Source organism: Dermacentor variabilis, chromosome 11 (genome assembly GCF_050947875.1).
Source record: "Dermacentor variabilis isolate Ectoservices chromosome 11, ASM5094787v1, whole genome shotgun sequence".
Lineage (NCBI taxonomy): Eukaryota > Metazoa > Arthropoda > Arachnida > Ixodida > Ixodidae > Dermacentor > Dermacentor variabilis.
The window spans coordinates 32,041,216-32,058,603 of NC_134578.1; the positions used below are offsets into that span (position 1 = coordinate 32,041,216).

The 17,388-nt window shown below is 44.5% G+C and overlaps 2 protein-coding genes across 4 annotated transcripts in view; one reads left to right on the plus strand and one right to left on the minus strand.

The window, feature by feature from the left end:
• The window catches only part of IleRS-m (Isoleucyl-tRNA synthetase, mitochondrial), a 32,341-nt gene extending 31,561 nt beyond the window's left edge, over positions 1–780 (plus strand). Inside the window, exon 24 of the mRNA XM_075674597.1 lies at positions 670–780. Within this exon, the coding sequence (XP_075530712.1) occupies positions 670–707 (38 nt within the window). The 3' untranslated portion in view covers positions 708–780. The remainder of the gene's footprint in view (positions 1–669) is intronic.
• Positions 463–17,388, minus strand: part of Rab3-GAP (Rab3 GTPase activating protein) — a 46,723-nt gene continuing 29,797 nt past the window's right edge. For all 3 annotated transcript variants that reach the window (XM_075674595.1, XM_075674593.1, XM_075674594.1), the window contains exons 21-30: positions 15,572–15,860; positions 13,864–13,986; positions 9,811–9,984; positions 8,528–8,598; positions 7,453–7,488; positions 7,275–7,349; positions 6,380–6,613; positions 4,971–5,258; positions 4,343–4,498; positions 463–2,779 (exon numbers count right to left, since the gene is read on the minus strand). In XM_075674595.1, coding sequence (XP_075530710.1) covers positions 2,627–2,779; positions 4,343–4,498; positions 4,971–5,258; positions 6,380–6,613; positions 7,275–7,349; positions 7,453–7,488; positions 8,528–8,598; positions 9,811–9,984; positions 13,864–13,986; positions 15,572–15,860 — 1,599 coding nt within the window. In that variant the 3' untranslated portion in view covers positions 463–2,626. The remainder of the gene's footprint in view (positions 2,780–4,342; positions 4,499–4,970; positions 5,259–6,379; positions 6,614–7,274; positions 7,350–7,452; positions 7,489–8,527; positions 8,599–9,810; positions 9,985–13,863; positions 13,987–15,571; positions 15,861–17,388) is intronic.

Genomic DNA, 17,388 nt, shown 5'->3' on the forward strand with positions numbered 1-17,388 from the left:
GGGCGTTGAATTTAATGGATCAATGTGTAGGTCACAGCAACTACTATAGATCTAAATTTTGAATTTGAGGATACCTGCTCAGGCTTTGTGCGAATTCAACTTTTTCTTTAGCAAGTTATGTGTCCTGTGAACTTTTCGTGGAATACACATGGTCGTTGGTTGGGGACTCGCAAAGCTGAAGCGCCATCAATGACAACAGTCGTTTGCGATAACACGTTGCTTTTATGAGACGTGACTGTAGAACCAAACAGATCTTCCCATTACCCGAGTGTCTTGGAAGCGGCTACGTACAGTCAGCATTAAAAGTTTATGCACTGCAATATCTGAGAAAAAGCCAAATATTTACATATACGGGCCTGGTATTCCAATTTACATACCATGCAGTCAAACAATGAAGTTGCATCTAGCACCTTCATGAAAGTGTATATTCGTTATATATGCTTGCATACAGATTCCAGTGGGAAAAAAAGGAACAAAGATTTATTTTCTGACATTCGATAATGCGCTATGTTGAGGTTCAACACTACCATAGGCGGCAAATGTCTCTGCAAGAAGTGCATGCAATTGTCATTGACAAAAAAAAAAAAAAGTGCATATTCATCCCTTTCAACTTGACTTGAGCGCGAAAAGTGGCTAATTCAGAAACCCCTTTGTACATTTTATTTGCAGAACAAGAAGACAAAGTCCAGACAAAGTCACGGACATAGAGGAAGAAGTTGCCCTAGGCTCTGTAATTACAAGCAATCTCAGAACGTAATGAAATAACTGTTTTGTTTCCTCGCCGTCTCGTATTGTTGTGCGCTCCGAGCTAAACGTAAGCTTACTTCAACTGTTTATGCAATGCAGCACAAATACTACTGCTGTTGTAAATAAATTCTGGCCATTTAAAATTATGTACAGTGAGATGACACAGTAAGTATGCTGAATTTATGGCCATAAGGTACTGTATGGTCTTTGTCAGGATAGCTTGAAGCCACTGCGGAACTTTAGCCAATCCAAAGCCCTAAGCTCCCACGAGAGCACTTCGCTGAAGATTTTTTCTTGTATGAGGAGCTTACTAAACTTTTGATAAAGACTGCACATCTGCAAACCATCTTTTACACTTTGAAACAAACATGTCTAAACCTCTGCAAAAGTTAATTCTTCCAGTCTTGCTTTCTTTCTTTTTTTGACTGCCAATTGTCGCGTAGAACATGGCGAAAATAAACAAGCTTAGAATATAGAGTCTCTTGCACTGCCTTTGGCATACAGGACTGCTAGGTTTCAGGCTTACTGTTGACAGGCCAACTACAATTGGGAAATTTAGAGGAACTGATCAAACACAAGTACAGGAGCTGACAATCATTTCATCAATGCCAAGGAAACTGCAACCACGGTGCAGTTTTTGTCAGCAAAACTTAAAGATTTCACAACGGCTCTAGCAGTAAGGGAACTCAGCAAAAAGGAAACCCTGTTACCATGAGAAAAGCATCTCTGGCATTGGCAATTTCGTGTGCTGCATAATCTGTGCAAATTGTTCTATATTTGCTTTCTTTGCCAACTTTACACAGTTGCACATTAATGCTTCTGTATCAGTGCTTAAGGCGTGCTAAGAGGAGTTACTGTTTCATATACACAATGAGACTTCAAGCTCCGATGCCATGACATAGCACTATGACATGTTAAAATCACCCTTACTTGTCCTGTCAACATGACAAAGCTAAGGATTCGACAGACTAGCAGCTTACATATCACTGGGCCTAAGAACATTAACCATGCCCCTGTGTCGACGAGTACATGGTTTAGTACCTCTGCTATGGACACAAGTATCACTGCACTCCGACAGCTAAAAGGGAGTATTCCTGACATCACCGCAAGCATTGTCAAGAGCACTGATTGACCTGAAGAAGTAAGTATTGCCACCATCACGCAATATAGACTGCTGGCACAGGTTATGAGATGCTGAAGTGTTGGCTGACAATCAGCACCCTATGTTAGCTGGTATGAGGAACGCAGCAGGTCTGGCATCACTTAGGCAGGACTAAAGATCACCAGAAAGCCACTTCTGATGTGATCACGAAGAATGATTAGCATTCTGACTCTGCTTGGTAAAGACTAAGAAAAGTCAGCAAACGAGCTGCAGTCATTAATTTCATTGTTTATACATGTGGCCCGGCATTTTAAAACAAGACTGTTAACACAACATAGTTTCTGGAACGACGTAGACGATAAACAAATAATCTTCTGAGACTAAAACCTTTTATGACTTGCAACTACGGTGGTGCCTTTACGTGCGCAGAAAATTAAAAACGGTTCAATGAACGTGCATCGCTTGCAGACAATCAGTGTCAAAGGACACAACACAAGATGCACCTGTTAAGAGGTCCACCTATCAAAAATTAATCAGGTGGAAAATTCATCTGTCAGAAGCCCAACTGCTGGGAATCCATCAGTCGGAAGTTCACTGGTCAAACACGCACCATGTCTTCACTATGGGGCCTGTCAGCCATCATCAAGTTAGACGCAGTGCCACAGCTAAACGTTGGTTTCATCAAGGAACCAGCTGAACGTTGAGTCAGTCACAGCTGTCACTGCAGACCCTGAACTGATATCACATGAACGTTGCCTACACAACGTTGGCTTGTGGCTAAGAAGGCTCGGGTAGGGATTCCAGGACATCTAACAAGGATAACGCCAGTCGGTGTTCTGAGTGATCTTCCGGAAGCATGTTGACTATGTTCTGAAGGAGGTTCATTGTTTGCATTGTTGGCGGATTGCAGCAACGAAGGTTGCTGAGGTCCTGAAAATAAACACAAAAATAGGGAGCTCAATTCAGAAATTGCAAGAAACTGGTAATGACGCACATGTATAATGATAGTCCAATTTGTGCACTCATTCCAGTTTGGCAATAGCACTAGGTTTTGTTATTTGCAAGACACATGAATTGAGGTCCAAAGAATGATGGGTGCGTGTCTAGCCAAAATGAAGCGTGGTATAAATTGAAGACATACCGTATTAACACGATTCTAACGTGCCCAACTTTTGCGGGTTTAAAGCAAAAAAATGAAAGTGCACCTAAATGTAACATGCGCCCGATGTATAAAAGACAAATATAGCAGGCCCCCATGTTTGCAATTAGAAAGAGCGAGACCTGCAGAACTGACCTTCACGAAGGGAAACTTTTTTCTTAAATGAACTTCCATAATCAAAGCGGCACATTGTTGCCATTTATGCTTTCTTGGCCACAGATACTGAGCACACAGGTATGGTACCTGTTGAGCCATAACTTTTAGAGATGTACTACTATATCATTTTCACGAGATTTTACATGCCTCCGAATCAAACTTGACGAAGTCTGCGGCTGAGAGCGTTTCTGGAATACGTGCAAACAGCGAGTTTGGTACAACACCAGAAACACTGGCAGCTGTGTAAGCTAACGCATAGAGTGCAGAATCACGCGAAATCTTGTGAAAGTGATAGTATATCTGAAAGCGACTGACTGTAGAGTGCAAAATGAATCCACAGAACCTTCACGAAAATGAGCTCTGTTGCCGTCTCATGATAGCGATGACACTGCGTCTGACGGCTCTGATGGTAGCCTGTTGTGGTTACGGTTTTGCTTTTGTACCCGACTGCAACGTGCAGGCAATTTCCGGACCTATTTTCTCTGAAAAAAGGTGTGCATTACGATTCGTGCAAATACAGCAGCTGGCCAACCACGAGAAATCAAGACTAAAATAAAGATGTAGCTTGGCAGACAAATCGTCTTTTAGTTCCAATAGTACTTGTGGTAAGTGTCACAAGCTTCAGTACAACAGCTAAAGCTGCAGTGTTACATTGTCTCGTGAAGACAGATGGCCATTGCATGCATGCAGCCATTATCGTACTTTGCCATGACACCTTGGTGCTCTGTTCCAGATTGAGAGCCCAACCGCACAGCCTATTCATAAATAAATTTCCTATCTCTTTCCTTTCTCAAACGTATCGACCAGTGGTCGTTGTGCGTGGCCTCTGCGGTGCTAATCTTGGTTCAAGTTCTGTTGCTGGCACGCAATTTCTTTGTCACTTGTCGTTTCACACGTGGTTCCAAGTGCAGCTACTGTCAAGCAATGAACAAGCCAAAAAAAAGATCTTGAGTTCAAGGAACGAAATGCGCCAGATGTCGTGACCCTACAAACCTCATGCTAGTCCTGTTATTCCTGTTTCCCAACTGCGCTGTTCTCGCAAGCGCTAACACTAACGTCCTACTGTAACGCCTCCCTTACCAAATGCCTCATACGAGGCCTGTAAGGACATTGTTAAATAAATTAATAAAAAATACATAAAAGCTGCTATGCCAAACAGCGAGCGACGAGGGACGTACCAGGGACAGAATCCAAGTGCTGATGTGAGGCGACAGCAGCGCCATCTGGCTGGGTCGGTGGCCGTCGTTCATGAAGAGCAGGTGGTGCAGGCGCTGCCCAGCGATCACCAGAAGGCACGAGGCCAGCTGGGCCTTGTCCTTGACTGCCAGAGACACCTGTGATGCAACAAAGGGCCCATGTTCCTAACGTCTTTAGTTAACTGTCCAGCGCTGCAACTGCTTACCATGGGCACTCTTTTACGGGTCTCACATTTAGAGGCAGTGACACTTGACATTGGACAGGCTATAAAAGCTTATGCATATTTGAAGTAAAATATACACTCACCAAATAGAAGTAGAGTATAACATAGATTTGACATCATAGAAGTCTTTTGTTAACGATGAACAAGGAATCCATTAGTGAACACGGGACCCGTATATGCCCCGTAACATTGAATCAGTATTACGGATATATTTTATTCAGCTATGCTTCTTCCTCATGAAATGGGTTTCCATCAAATTCTGTACTATAATGCTTGTGCATCTAATTGAAATCACTGATGGTGATAAGTACATAACCACTGTTGTGCCAGTACTAAGGCTGTGAGGCAGGAACTTAGAGGATGAAAACCCATCCGCTGCTACGCACCTCCTGCGCGAGGATGTCGTGGCCGGCCGAATAGAGCTCGCACACGCAGTGTCGCCGCACCAGGTCTCGATCCTCGCCCCAGCTGCAGGCCAAGTCGAGCAGCCGGTTCATCCAGCCGAAGGTCGAGCCAAGCACACTGTTATCCGGGTTGTCGGGCAGGGACTGCATCACAGCCGATGCGGCACGCAGGAGGAAGCTCTGCTGCGGTGACGACGTGAGCGACGACGAAGCCCTTGTGCTTGGCGCCAGGAGTGGTGCGTGCAGGTCCTGAAAGAATGCCTTGCGCACCTGTACACGGAAATTAATGCACAAAGTTAGACGTGGCGATGCAATCAGAGAACTGGGGCACGAGCTTACTGTTGTGCGAATGGCCTGTGTATGGCCAGCATGACTATTGAGAGAGAAGGATCGAAGGCATCTGCGTGTAATCTACCAGACGGGACGATCACGCGCTGCGTCAACGACTGCATTTCACTACCACGTTTTTGGCAGCCAAGACGCTGCTCGGTACTACATGCAGCTGTGGACACATTCATCTGAATTGCTTTTTAGGGCTTCGGGGTACAAATGATGGCACTACGTGAGGAACAAGGGTGCTGCTGCTATACCTATGCCAGTCTTCTCCTCAGCCACCTTCATCAGTTGTAACAAGCCTTGCACGTAGGAGAGCTCCAAACTTCAATATTCATTACAGGTCTCTCTCTTGCTCAGTGTGTCAGGCCTAGTTTAGTGTCAGTCTGAGAAGGTAGGCGTACAAAATTATACGAAATGAACGAGTACTACTCGCTTGTGTTGTCCTTTTTGTTACTCTTGCGTTAGTGTTTCGTATGCCTGTCTCGCTCAGTTTTCTATTGCTTTGGTTGCGTACCTGTCAACCTGTGAACATTAAAATTGGTAACTATCGTGTGGACATGGCACTGTGTGGGTGGGTATGGGCGGGTAGCAGGCATTTTTTTTAAAAGCTTGCTCTGAGCACGCACCTATTGTGGCATATGCAAACACACTTTATCCAAGATGCTTTAGCGATCTACACATCACACAAGCAGTAGAAACCTTGGAACAGCACATACTGACAAGCAACACATTCTTCTTTTTTTTAGATCACAGTGACTTCTTTAACAACTCTGTTGTAGTTGATTTTGCCTGCTACAGGAACTCGTCTGCGCAAACCTGCTCAAAGGAATCACTATACCCCTCTGGTGTCCTTTCACCACCAGACGACTTCGCACGAAAGGTTTGGAGACCGACAAGGAAAGCTTCTTTGCCAACCGAAATTTTTTTTCGTAAAACTTGATGCAACGTTTGTATGACCGTAAAGAGGGCCTAAACTTGTAAACTCTATGGAAAATTCGGAACAGTTGGGCAGGCATGTGGTTGGGTGTTTGTCCCTGGCGTAGGCAATCACTCACCGTGGGTGTGAAGAGGGACAGGGGTCGCACCGAGCGCATGCCAAACAGCACCACGACCTGGACCACGGTGGCCAAGAGCTGGTGGTGCCGCACCGATGCCAAGTTGGGGACGCGCTGGCCGAGCGCGTGAGCCACGAGCGACTGTGGCCGCGACGCGTCCTGCGGGGCCCCTTCCCACAGGGGCTCCCCCTGCGGCAGCACTGGCAGGGTCTCGGCTTCCGGGCCCAGAGAGGCCTGCGATGCGGAGAGGTCAAGCATCACCTCAACAAAACGCGAGGAGCACTAATATAGTTGGGCTAATCGGTATGGACACATTTCTGGTGTAATGGCACCACGGAAACTCAACGCGGATGGAAAAGAGCAAGCACAGGGGACACAAGCGCCATCCGTTAACTTAAGCCTTGAAAGGCCAACTGCAACAAAATCTTGGACTGCATGAAAAGCCGGAAACACCAAGAAAAGCTTGCAATAACGGCTGTTTTTGAAACCAAAACTGGAAAAAAAAGGACCGTCAGCATTACTGCTCACTAAAAGTGACACAGGACCTGGAGTGCACGGTTCCTCGGCATGGCCTCCAAGATAAGGGCAGCCACCCGCAGTGCACTGAAAAATCTAGGAAGCAGAGTGCTAGACTGTCGGAGAGTCTGAAAAATCTAGGAAGCAGAGTGCTAGACTGTCGGAGAGTCCAGCAGAAAGTTGTTCAGCAACAGCAAACCATCAGGACTATGACTTTGGTGATGGCTTTGGCTATTACTGTTTTTGCAGTTTGCTAAGACTGCGCAGATGTGGCGAAATTTTTGAAAATTTTCTGTAACATGCAAACTAATTCCCACATTCGTAAAAAGCACACTGAATCTATGGCCTTACAACTTGGTAACGTTTCGGGGACACTTACGTCAACAATTGCATCCAAAACTTCTGTGCAAAAACGCACAAACGGCTCCAGGTGAATGTCACTGATCTCCACATCCTGTGATGAAATGACAAGAATGCAGCCAGTGACACAAATAACAGATTATCGTCACAGCAGGGCATCCTAGTAAACATGCACATATATTGCGACTGGTACTCACCCTCCTACAGATGCGGTCCTTGGGTGTCTTTCCCATCTGAAAAGCAAAGCAAGTTTAGCTAAGCCAAAGCTTCGCATCATCAGAACATAGTTTGGTTTAAATAAAATGAGTAAGCGTCAAAGGGTCAACAGAAAAAAGGCCATGATTTTGTAGCGATGCCTTCTACTTGATTCTATGCCACTCTTATCAGCCTCACTGATAATGCAGGCTGGGCATTGCTTTGACCACTGATGAGTCATGAAAAGAAATCGCTTCGGAAAAGGCATTGCTATGAAATCACAGCCAAACTATAACTGACATCTCCGGGCGGCTCTGGGATCCTTGAACACAATGAAAAGAACAAGGTGCCTATGAACTTGATGCGTTTGCATGTTTCATTAAGGTTTAACTTTCAACTGACTTGCTTCCGTGTCTGTCCAGAAATGTTCTTTTAAAAAAACAAAATCCCTAGATCTGTGCACATTTCAGTACTTAAGGAGCCATATATAAAAAAACAGATGTCGTAGCACCAATCCTGCACAACTTCAGGCTATAATGTGCAGCAGTGTGGAATCGAGCACAATTCTGTGCGATTATACAAACATCAGTGATCATACAAACATCAACATAATTGTGCAACAGATAATAAGTCCTGAACATCAGTATGGTATAATACACTAAAACTGACTGCTGTCGCTCTGCCGATCTACACTTATGTCAAGATACTCACTCAATACTTATAGGCAGCCCAAAGCATGAAAAGTATGGCAGCAAATTTTACTGGAAGCAGACGCCGGTAAACGGACCTTGTCTTTTCAACCTGTGCCCTCCCACGAGGCTGATACTGAACACGGCGAGTTTGTTTACGAATGCATGAGAATCTGAAATATGTGCTATGAACCCCAAGTCATTTGTAGCAAAAAAGCACCCGACACAAAAGCAGCTTGACTTGATGCCGTAACAAAAGAGCTTCAGCACCTGCACACACAAAAAAAGTGCTTAAAAGAACAGCTAAGCCTAAAAGCTTGATGTAAGCAACCAATGCTGCACAGTAGAAGGAAGACAGCGTCAACAACAAAAACGATGAAATACCTACCTTTTCCATCAGCAGAACTAATGCTTCGAATCGTTTTTGCAAGAATGTCTTCCATATGATCAGGCCCACACCTGCGCAGGATTAAAGGCAGGAATAGCACACAATGGCACACCTGTCTATAAGGTGATCTGGTTGCATTACATCAAAATTTCCGTGGCTGTGATCCCAGTGTACTGACAAGTTTTGAAATTCAGTACAGCAGACTTCTGTTAATTCAACTCCATTTAATTTAATTTTTCAGTTAATTTGATCCCTGCTGAAGGTCCTGGCTGGCGCCCACGCATTTCTATGAGCCTAAACTTTCGTTCCTTTCAATCCTAAAATTGGACCTTGGTCAGTCAGCACACATGTGCCTGAACCCTGTGGGGACAGTGATATGAGCCCTTTAGTAGCAGTGTCAGTCTCGGTGGAGCTTAGGGGACAGTAAATGTGTTGAACACACATCCCTCTCCCATCAAAAATTCCTATTTTCGGCCTGCCCTAAGAAGATTTTCAAGCAATGAGTGTAGCTAACAAAGCCTGACTATGATATTTATGCAATTCTAATGCGTGCCTTTCTTTTTTTTTTCAGAAAACTGGGCAGAAAATTGCCTTCACGGTGCAATTGGATACAAAAACAAAACCAATTTCGTGGCATTCATATGCTTTACCGCATAAAAAGAATGTATTGTGGTGAAGTAAACTGGCCACTATTGTGCAACACATATGAGACCCTAGGCCATTTTCCTTGCCAAACATCTATACTCTATCTATACTTTGTTTAGGAGCTCTAATGTCATTTCTACATTAGTTTTTCGCTTTGGACACATATAAAGTGGGTGCACGTTTCATTCAGGGGCATGTTACAAAAGGGCAAATACTTCCAAATAAATGAGCGGTGTGTGTCGCTGTTTTTTCTGCACCTTGTTTAATTTGACCTGTTAGATAATTCAGTCGATTTCGTCAGTCCCGTCAGGGTCGAATTAACGAAAGTCGACTGTAATATGGGGCACATCACAGTGAAGCCAAGTATGCAAGTACGTATTGCTGTGAAGGCATAACCTTGCGACGGTAACGAACATCATTAGGAGTGACAAAAACTAAACAAAGAAAACAAATTTTGCTGCTCCTGGAGTATTGCTTTGTGCTTTAAAATTTACCACATTGCTTTTATAAAGACATAAATGCTCTGGTGTGCAGTCATTTGCATGTGTTAAAGACAAAATGTTTCCTTCCCATTTTTCCCTATGAAGGTGTGTGTTATAAGTAAGAAAACATGGCACTCGAGAGGGAACTGCACTGACCATTCTTGAGTATGCTACTGGAGACGGCCGAGAGGAAAGCCGAAGCCTTGGCCAGCTTGTCGATCTGGTCCCGGTCCCGGTCCCATCGCACCAGCTGCTCCGAGGCGCAGTTGACTAGCAAAGAATCCAGTTCCAAGGACCGAGCGAACCGTCGTCTTGCCCGCACAAAATGCACTGCGTCAGTTAGGAAACAAGGATGTAAAGACTTGTGGCTACTAAGAAAATTCGTGATCATCACAACGAAAAGGGGATGTAAGCAGAATTAGAGAAAAACACAGAAAAAGTGCTGACTCAACCAGCAATTGCCTTGCTAATAAGATTGCTACATTTATGTACATACATATGCATATAAATTAGATGCCCAGAACTCACAAAAGGGTTTTGACAGATTCTCTTGATCAAAATCAAAATTAAACCAAATTATAAGGTTTAATGTCTCAATGGCAATTAATCGGCTATGAGAGACAGCATGACATGATCTGGATGAATTGACCACCTCAAATGCGTCCTAAATCCAAGTACACTAGCATGCCTGCATCTTGCCTTTTATCGTAATGTGGTTGCCGCATCTGAGAATCGAACCCATGACCTCACAGTCAGCAGAACACCACAGCTATTGAGTCACTGCAACGAGTGGTGGTATTCATTAAACATATGAAAAGAAAGAATCATGAAGAGGGTCATGAGTGACTGTCCAATAGCCAAAAAATATTACTGGCTTAAGTACCATATGAATACAGGTTGCAAAAGTATCATTATACGCAATACCATGCACAACAACGCTGTGGAAAAATATACATGCTGCACATTGGTGGCCAGTTTTCTGAAGTCAGCATCGCCACAGTACATTTGTGTTACGCGGTAAAGCGTACAAATGCCGCAAAGACGGTTTTGGTTTTGTATCTGACTGCACTGCACAGACATTTTCGGCCCAGTTGAGCCTTGTGATAACTTAGTGCATCAAGGCAAACTGCATTAATACTATAGATTTGATATTGACTATAAAAGACCACATAGAGGTTACCACAAGCAAGCCTACACTTATTACAATCGACTTCCATTAATTCAACTTTGATGGGACGGACAAAATAGAGTGAATTATCCAGCGGGTCGAATTAAGCAAGATACATAAAAATGCAAAAATAAGCCACCTATCCAATTGGCAGTATTTGCTAGTCTAACATGCCCCACGAATCAAACGCGTGCCAAATTTCCAGGTGTCCAAAACAGAAAACTAATGGAGAAATTACATTAAAGCCAAACAATATAAAAATCAAGCACGCCCGATTTTTTTGCAAGAAAAATATATGTGCTGCACATTGGTGGCCGGTTTTCTAAAGTCAGCTTCGCCACAGTACATTTGTGCTACGCGGTAAAAAATACAAATGCCGCAAAGACTGCTTTGGTTTTGTATCTGACTGCACTGCACAGACATTTCCGGCCCAGTTTTCTTGAAAAAGAAAGAAACGAAAGAAATGATGCGCGCATTAGGACCGGGTAAATACCGCAATCGGACATGTGAGCTGCGGTTATTACCTGAAAAACTTCCTAGGGCTAACCGAAAATAGGCTTTTCTGATGGGTCGCCATACGTGTTCCAATGCCTTCACAGTCACCCAAGTTCTGCCGAGATGGACAATGCCACCAAAAGTGTCGCCATTGGGGTCACCACAGGAGTCATGCATGCATGCTGAGTGGTCAAGTTGAAATTATCCGGTGAAGGCCGATTTTAGGACAGAAATAACGAAAGTTGGAAAACAAATGCACTGCCGAAATAACGAAATGCATGGGCGCAGGCTCGGACCTTCTGTCGGGATCGAATTAACGAAAAAATAAAATTACCAGCAGTCGAATTAATGGAAGTCAACTGTACTTATTTTATTTATTCACAGCACTCTTAAAAGGCCCTCAGTTGAGTGCGTTCAACTAAAATGTTAATGAACACAATTATGAGAAATTGCACTACTAGGTTTTAGTACACCCATAGCATATACACTAGAACAACTACCATCTATTGCACAGCACATCATAGGAGCACTGACAAAAAAAATTGTCCTGGGTATTTTTTTTTCCTTAGTTAGCTGTTGACTCCATAATGACGGCATGTCTTGATTAGTCCAAAGTGATCACCAAGCATAGCGTCACTTTGGGCATGTTGAGAAGGCTTCCTCTTTGCATCATGCTCTCTGGTAAAAAAAAAAAAATTAAATTATGGGGTTTTACGTGCCAAAACCACTTTCTGATTATGAGGCACGCCGTAGTGGAGGACTCCGGAAATTTCAACCACCTGGTAACGTGCACCTAAATCTAAGCACACGGGTGTTTTCGCATTTCGCCCCCATCGAAATGCGGCCGCTGTGGCCGGGATTGCATCCCGCGACCTAGTGCTCAGCAGCCCAACAGCTCTCTGGTACAGTTGACTCCCGTAACGGATTCTACTGCACATGGCATCGGGGCGGTTCAAGTCACAATTGTGCTGTATAACTGTAAGGTCTGCTTCTAATGGCCCCTTAGCAAGTGCCAACATTGGAAATTAATTACACACGAGCCACAATGTTCAAACACCTCACCACAAGCGCTATGCAGCAAATGCTTTGCATTACCATAGATTCCCACAATGTGTGAAATCTGCCTAACATATTTTTTGTCAGGCTTTTGTTGAAGCTTCTATGTACACTTGTAAGCTTCCAGAGTTAAAGAAGCACACTAATACTCGTGGAATTAAACAAAAATTTAACGATTGGGTTTTACGGACTAAAACCGCGATCCGATTATGAGGCACGCCGTAGTGGGGGACTCTAGAAATTTGGACTACCAGGGTTCCTTGACGTGCATCTAAATCTAAGTTTACAGGTGTTTCCGCATTACGCCCCCACTGAAATGCGGCCGCCGTGACCGGGATTCGATCCCGTGACCGTGTACTTAGCAGCCCAACACCACAGCCACTAAGCAACCACGGTGGGTTAATACTGGAATAATGTTAATAATGGAATACTCAACAATGCTGGTAATAAGGTGCAGAAACATTTGCAGTAGAACCTTGTTCATATGTACTTGGAAAAACATGCGAGAAATAACATACAGACTCAATTAGTTGAGCCTGTCAAACTGAACTGTTGAAATCAAATCGAATTGTTGTAGCTCGAGGTACCGAAGCATGTCGAGGTGGTGAAGATGTGTGCTGTTGTTCTTGCAATTTCAGTGAGCAATGTGTGAAATCTGCCTAATATATTTTTTGTCAGGCTTTTGTTGAAGCTTCTATGTACACTTGTAAGCTTCCAGAGTTCAACCTCCTCGAATTCTGCCTGAGCTTTGAGCGGGGCAATTCGACGAGTACAGTTTTGACGTGCCCACTCGCTAGTGGGGCCCTAACAGCCTGAGAGGCACATTGTCATTTTCCTAGATGGGAAACAAACGAAATCGAGCCGACGAGGGTGGGCGATGCAGGAATACAGCGCCTACGACGTCGCGAGAGCGAAGCATGATGCTCACTTTGTGCCACCTGCAGAAGGGAACGGTGCACATTTGAGTTTTAACTCATTAAATATGTGCAGTATGACTCCAACAGCAATACGTCCCACGCACTGTGAAATCGATAGGTGAAGATGCTTATCGCAATAGGGTTGGCAGTGATAACTGTGAATGTGTGCCATGACCAGAGAGGAGATTTGCTGGTACCGGAGTAGGAAACCGAGTGTGTGTAGGCGTTTTCACGTGAGATGAACAGGTGAGTATTGCAAGCAAGCTGCTGCGACAGGCAGCTACTGTTCTTGATCAAACATGCCTTGTGCCTTTTCTTGTTTACATGGGACCTGGCGGCTGGAAATTGTAACATCGCTGTTTGGCGATGTATGACGTTGGTGTTGGGAGTCTGTTTTTTCTGGCAATGTATGAAATGGTAAAAAAAAGAAGTGTAGTTGTACTGGGTCATATTTTTGTTCTTTATCATGAACGTTGGCGCCAGGAAATAGTACGTAACAGGATTGTATCAACGAGGCTCCACAGTATTACAGTTTCAGGTGTGCATTGGCTATAGGAAGAAGAAAAATCTTACAATCGATGCCATCTTCCTGAGACTCGGACCCAGTGGGAAATGGCAGCTTCGTGAGCCGCTGGAGGTCGTCAGGGGTCATTTCGAGATCACAGGCCCATGCCGACACCAGTTCAGTGATAATGCCTGCAGGAACATCAAATATTTACTAAGAGAGAAAGAAAACTTGCGTGTACAGCACTTGTGATGCTTTCTCTTGGTTGTTTGTTTGTTTTGTTGTTTCAAGTCAACTTCTGTTAATTCAACATAAACGGGACCATCAAAACTGGTTGAATTATCCTCTGGTGGGTTTAGAATTAAATCAAGAGGCTGTAAAAAGCATCGAAACACACTGCTGATTCATTTGGCAGTATTTGTGCACTTCTAGCGCGTCCCCAAATTGAATGCACACCAATTTTTTATGGGTTCAAAGTAGAAAACAAATGTAGAAATCGAAAGCCCGCACGATTATTAGCAAGAAAAAAACCTAGCATGCCTTTGATTCTGGCAATAAGAAAAAAAAAAAAATGAGACAAGCAAGCTTTACCTTTACAGTATATAAATTTATCGCAGTGACTATTTTGTGAACCAGACTATATGATAAACTTCTGTTTTATTCTGTGACTCGAACAACCAAAAAAGCCTTAACTTTATTTTGTAGACTAGAGTAAAGCCCTAATAAATCCTTGTAATCAGGGGTGTGCGAATACTAGAATATTCGTTTTCGAATCAAACAGTGATTGTTCTAATAACACGATTTGCAAATGAAATATCTAACATTCTAATATAACATCTATAAATATAATATTCGATGTGCCGACTATTCCATTTTTCACATATTGGCACCTTCAGTGAATGACCCGGCTGTGGTCGGTGCCTTGATACGCTCCGAGTTCCCACCGCGGGCGATCTTTATCGGTACAAAGTTCGACCAGGTTGACCAGGCCGATTGAAACGATTAACGCTATGTGAACAGAGAGAACAATAAGAGCAGTGCATGTGGAAAGCACGAAAGCTTGTGTGAAGATAGGACTGATTAGCCACCAAAAGCCATGTTGATTGCATCAAATATGGGAGTTCGGTATTAGCACATGTAGTTTTGCACAGTTGGGAGATTTTTACTCGTATGTCCGCACACAGAGAAACTTGGCATGCATGCTCGCTCTGGTTGCCGGCTTGTTGACCACGGACTCAAATGCCACTTCAGCGGCCATCAATGAGCGGTTGAAAACTATATTTACTCTCCGTATGCAAACTGAAAAGCCAAAGGGCGACAATGTGCATGCATCCGGTGTGACACGTGGCCTGCTCACAAGTGGCCGGAGCAAAAGCTTCTCCGCCACCTGCAACCCATGTGCACCAGCGCTGCATATAGTATACACAAAACAGGCTGCCGCCTATTCCGCCATGGTGTTTTCTTTTTGATTCCTTATTAGTTCACTTCATGTCTCCTCCGCCTCCGCATTCCTTTTGGCTGCCCTCCTTGCTCTCTCCAGGGCTGGCGCACCTTGTAGGGAAGCAGGCTCGCTGTCTCGCTTGCCTGTGGGATTTTCCTGCCGCCGCATATTATAACCGGCTGCACTATAAGCGGTATGCATATACATGGAGTTATATGGGAGGGTAAAGGGAGTCAGAAAAGACCAAGTTATGCCCAGTTCTGCACTATAAGCATTTACATTATAAGTGGTATGAGTTGTACTACTAGTTCCAGCACCACCGTTGCAAACCTCACCTTGGCCTTTTGCGAAGAGGGAGGACAGGGAGACTTCGCGGTGCTCGGGGAAGAGCTGTCGCTGATTGCAGGAGCGCCTCAGCAGTGACGCCAGCACCAGTACGTCCTCCAGCTTGCACAGCAGTGACTCCCAGTGATCACACTCGATGACCACAGGCTCCCAGCTGTCTTCCTCGATTTCGCCCTCATCATTGATGATGACTGGATCATCACGGTCCCCGGTGGGAGGCAGTTGTGCTCCCAACAGTTTTTGTAGTGGCTTGCCTTCGTTTTCTTCTGTTGGTTGAGGCTGTGGAACAACAGAGGAAAAAGTCAAGGCTAGCGTGCAGCAATGAGAGGTGAGAAATTATGAACTGAAGGTCATCATCATCATCAGCATGGTTACGCCCACTGCAGGGCAAAGGCCTCTCCCATACTTCTCCAACTACCCCGGTTGTGTACTAATTGTGGCCATGTCGTCCCTGCAAACTTCTTAACCTCATCCGCTCACCTAACCTTCTGCTGCCCTGTGCTACGCTTCCGTTCTCTTGGAATCCAGTTTGTAACCTTTAATGACCATTGGTTATCTTCCCTCCTCATTGCATGTCCTGCCCATGCCCATTTATTTTTCTTGATTTCAACTAAGTTGTCATTAACTCGCGTTTGTTCCCTCACCCAATCTGCTCTTTTCTTATCCCTTAATGTTACACCCGCCATTCTTCTTTCCATAGCTCGTTGCGTCGTCCTCAATTTAAGTAGAACCCTTTTCGTAAGCCTCCAGGTTTCTGCCCCGTACGTGAGTACTGGTAAGACACAGCTGGTTATATACTTTTCTCTTGAGGGATAATGGCAACCTGCTGTTCCTGATCTGAGAATGCCTGCCAAATGCACCCCAGCCCATTCTTATTCTTCTGATTATTTCAGTCTCATGATCCGGATCTGCGGTCACTACCTGTCCTAAGTAGATGTATTCCCTTACCATTTTCAGTGCCTCGATACCTATCGTAAACTTCTGTTCTCTTCCTGAAGGTCTGCAACTTCCTGAACTCTCTCCTGAAGGTCTTCCTGAACTGAAGGTCTGTAACAGTAAATGCTAACAACTGCATGCCTGTAACAAAGGCAGAACGCCTTTCCTGGCAGCTTGGTGTTTCTCTGTTGCCAAGACTGAAAACTGTAGGAATGATTCCTAGCATGGCAGTTGCAATGCGATGTCCACGGAGTGGAAGGTGGCCGAAATTTCACCCAAAGCCTCACCACTATGACGTCCCTCTAAAAATTTCCGATTCTGAATTATGCATTGCAAGTTAAACCGTATGCGTTCCACAGCAAGATGGCAAAATTTGAGTGCATTCGGTGCAGTAGAAAATGTGTTCAAAATTTTCAGAGTTGCAGTTAAGCTGGCAATACAGATGGGTGACGAAATGAAGCATGTTCTGCGTGGTTAACGGGAGTGCGCAGTTTTGTCTTTGCATGTGCATATCAGCGGTCACCCCAAGATAGCTGCTGCAGGTGTTCTCCAGTTCGTGGTGTCTTTCTCGAGCGAGTGAAAGAATTGCAGACACATTAACACAGTGACACCCGTGTTGTGCCATAGACTGACTGAATGTGTGGAACAAGGAGAGTTCGACGCAGTGCAGACATGGTTTCCAAATGTTTCGGAGCAGACGACACAGCAGTGCGCCCACGCTTCTCGATGTCACACAAGTGATGACAAAACGGCAGTCGCTGTTGGTGGGAGGGCCTTAGAGGCAGTAATTTAAAACTGTAATTTCAAGTTGAAATGTGCCTTGAGAGCCCAGTTTCTTCATGTGCAGAACTATACAGGCCCCTCTACTATC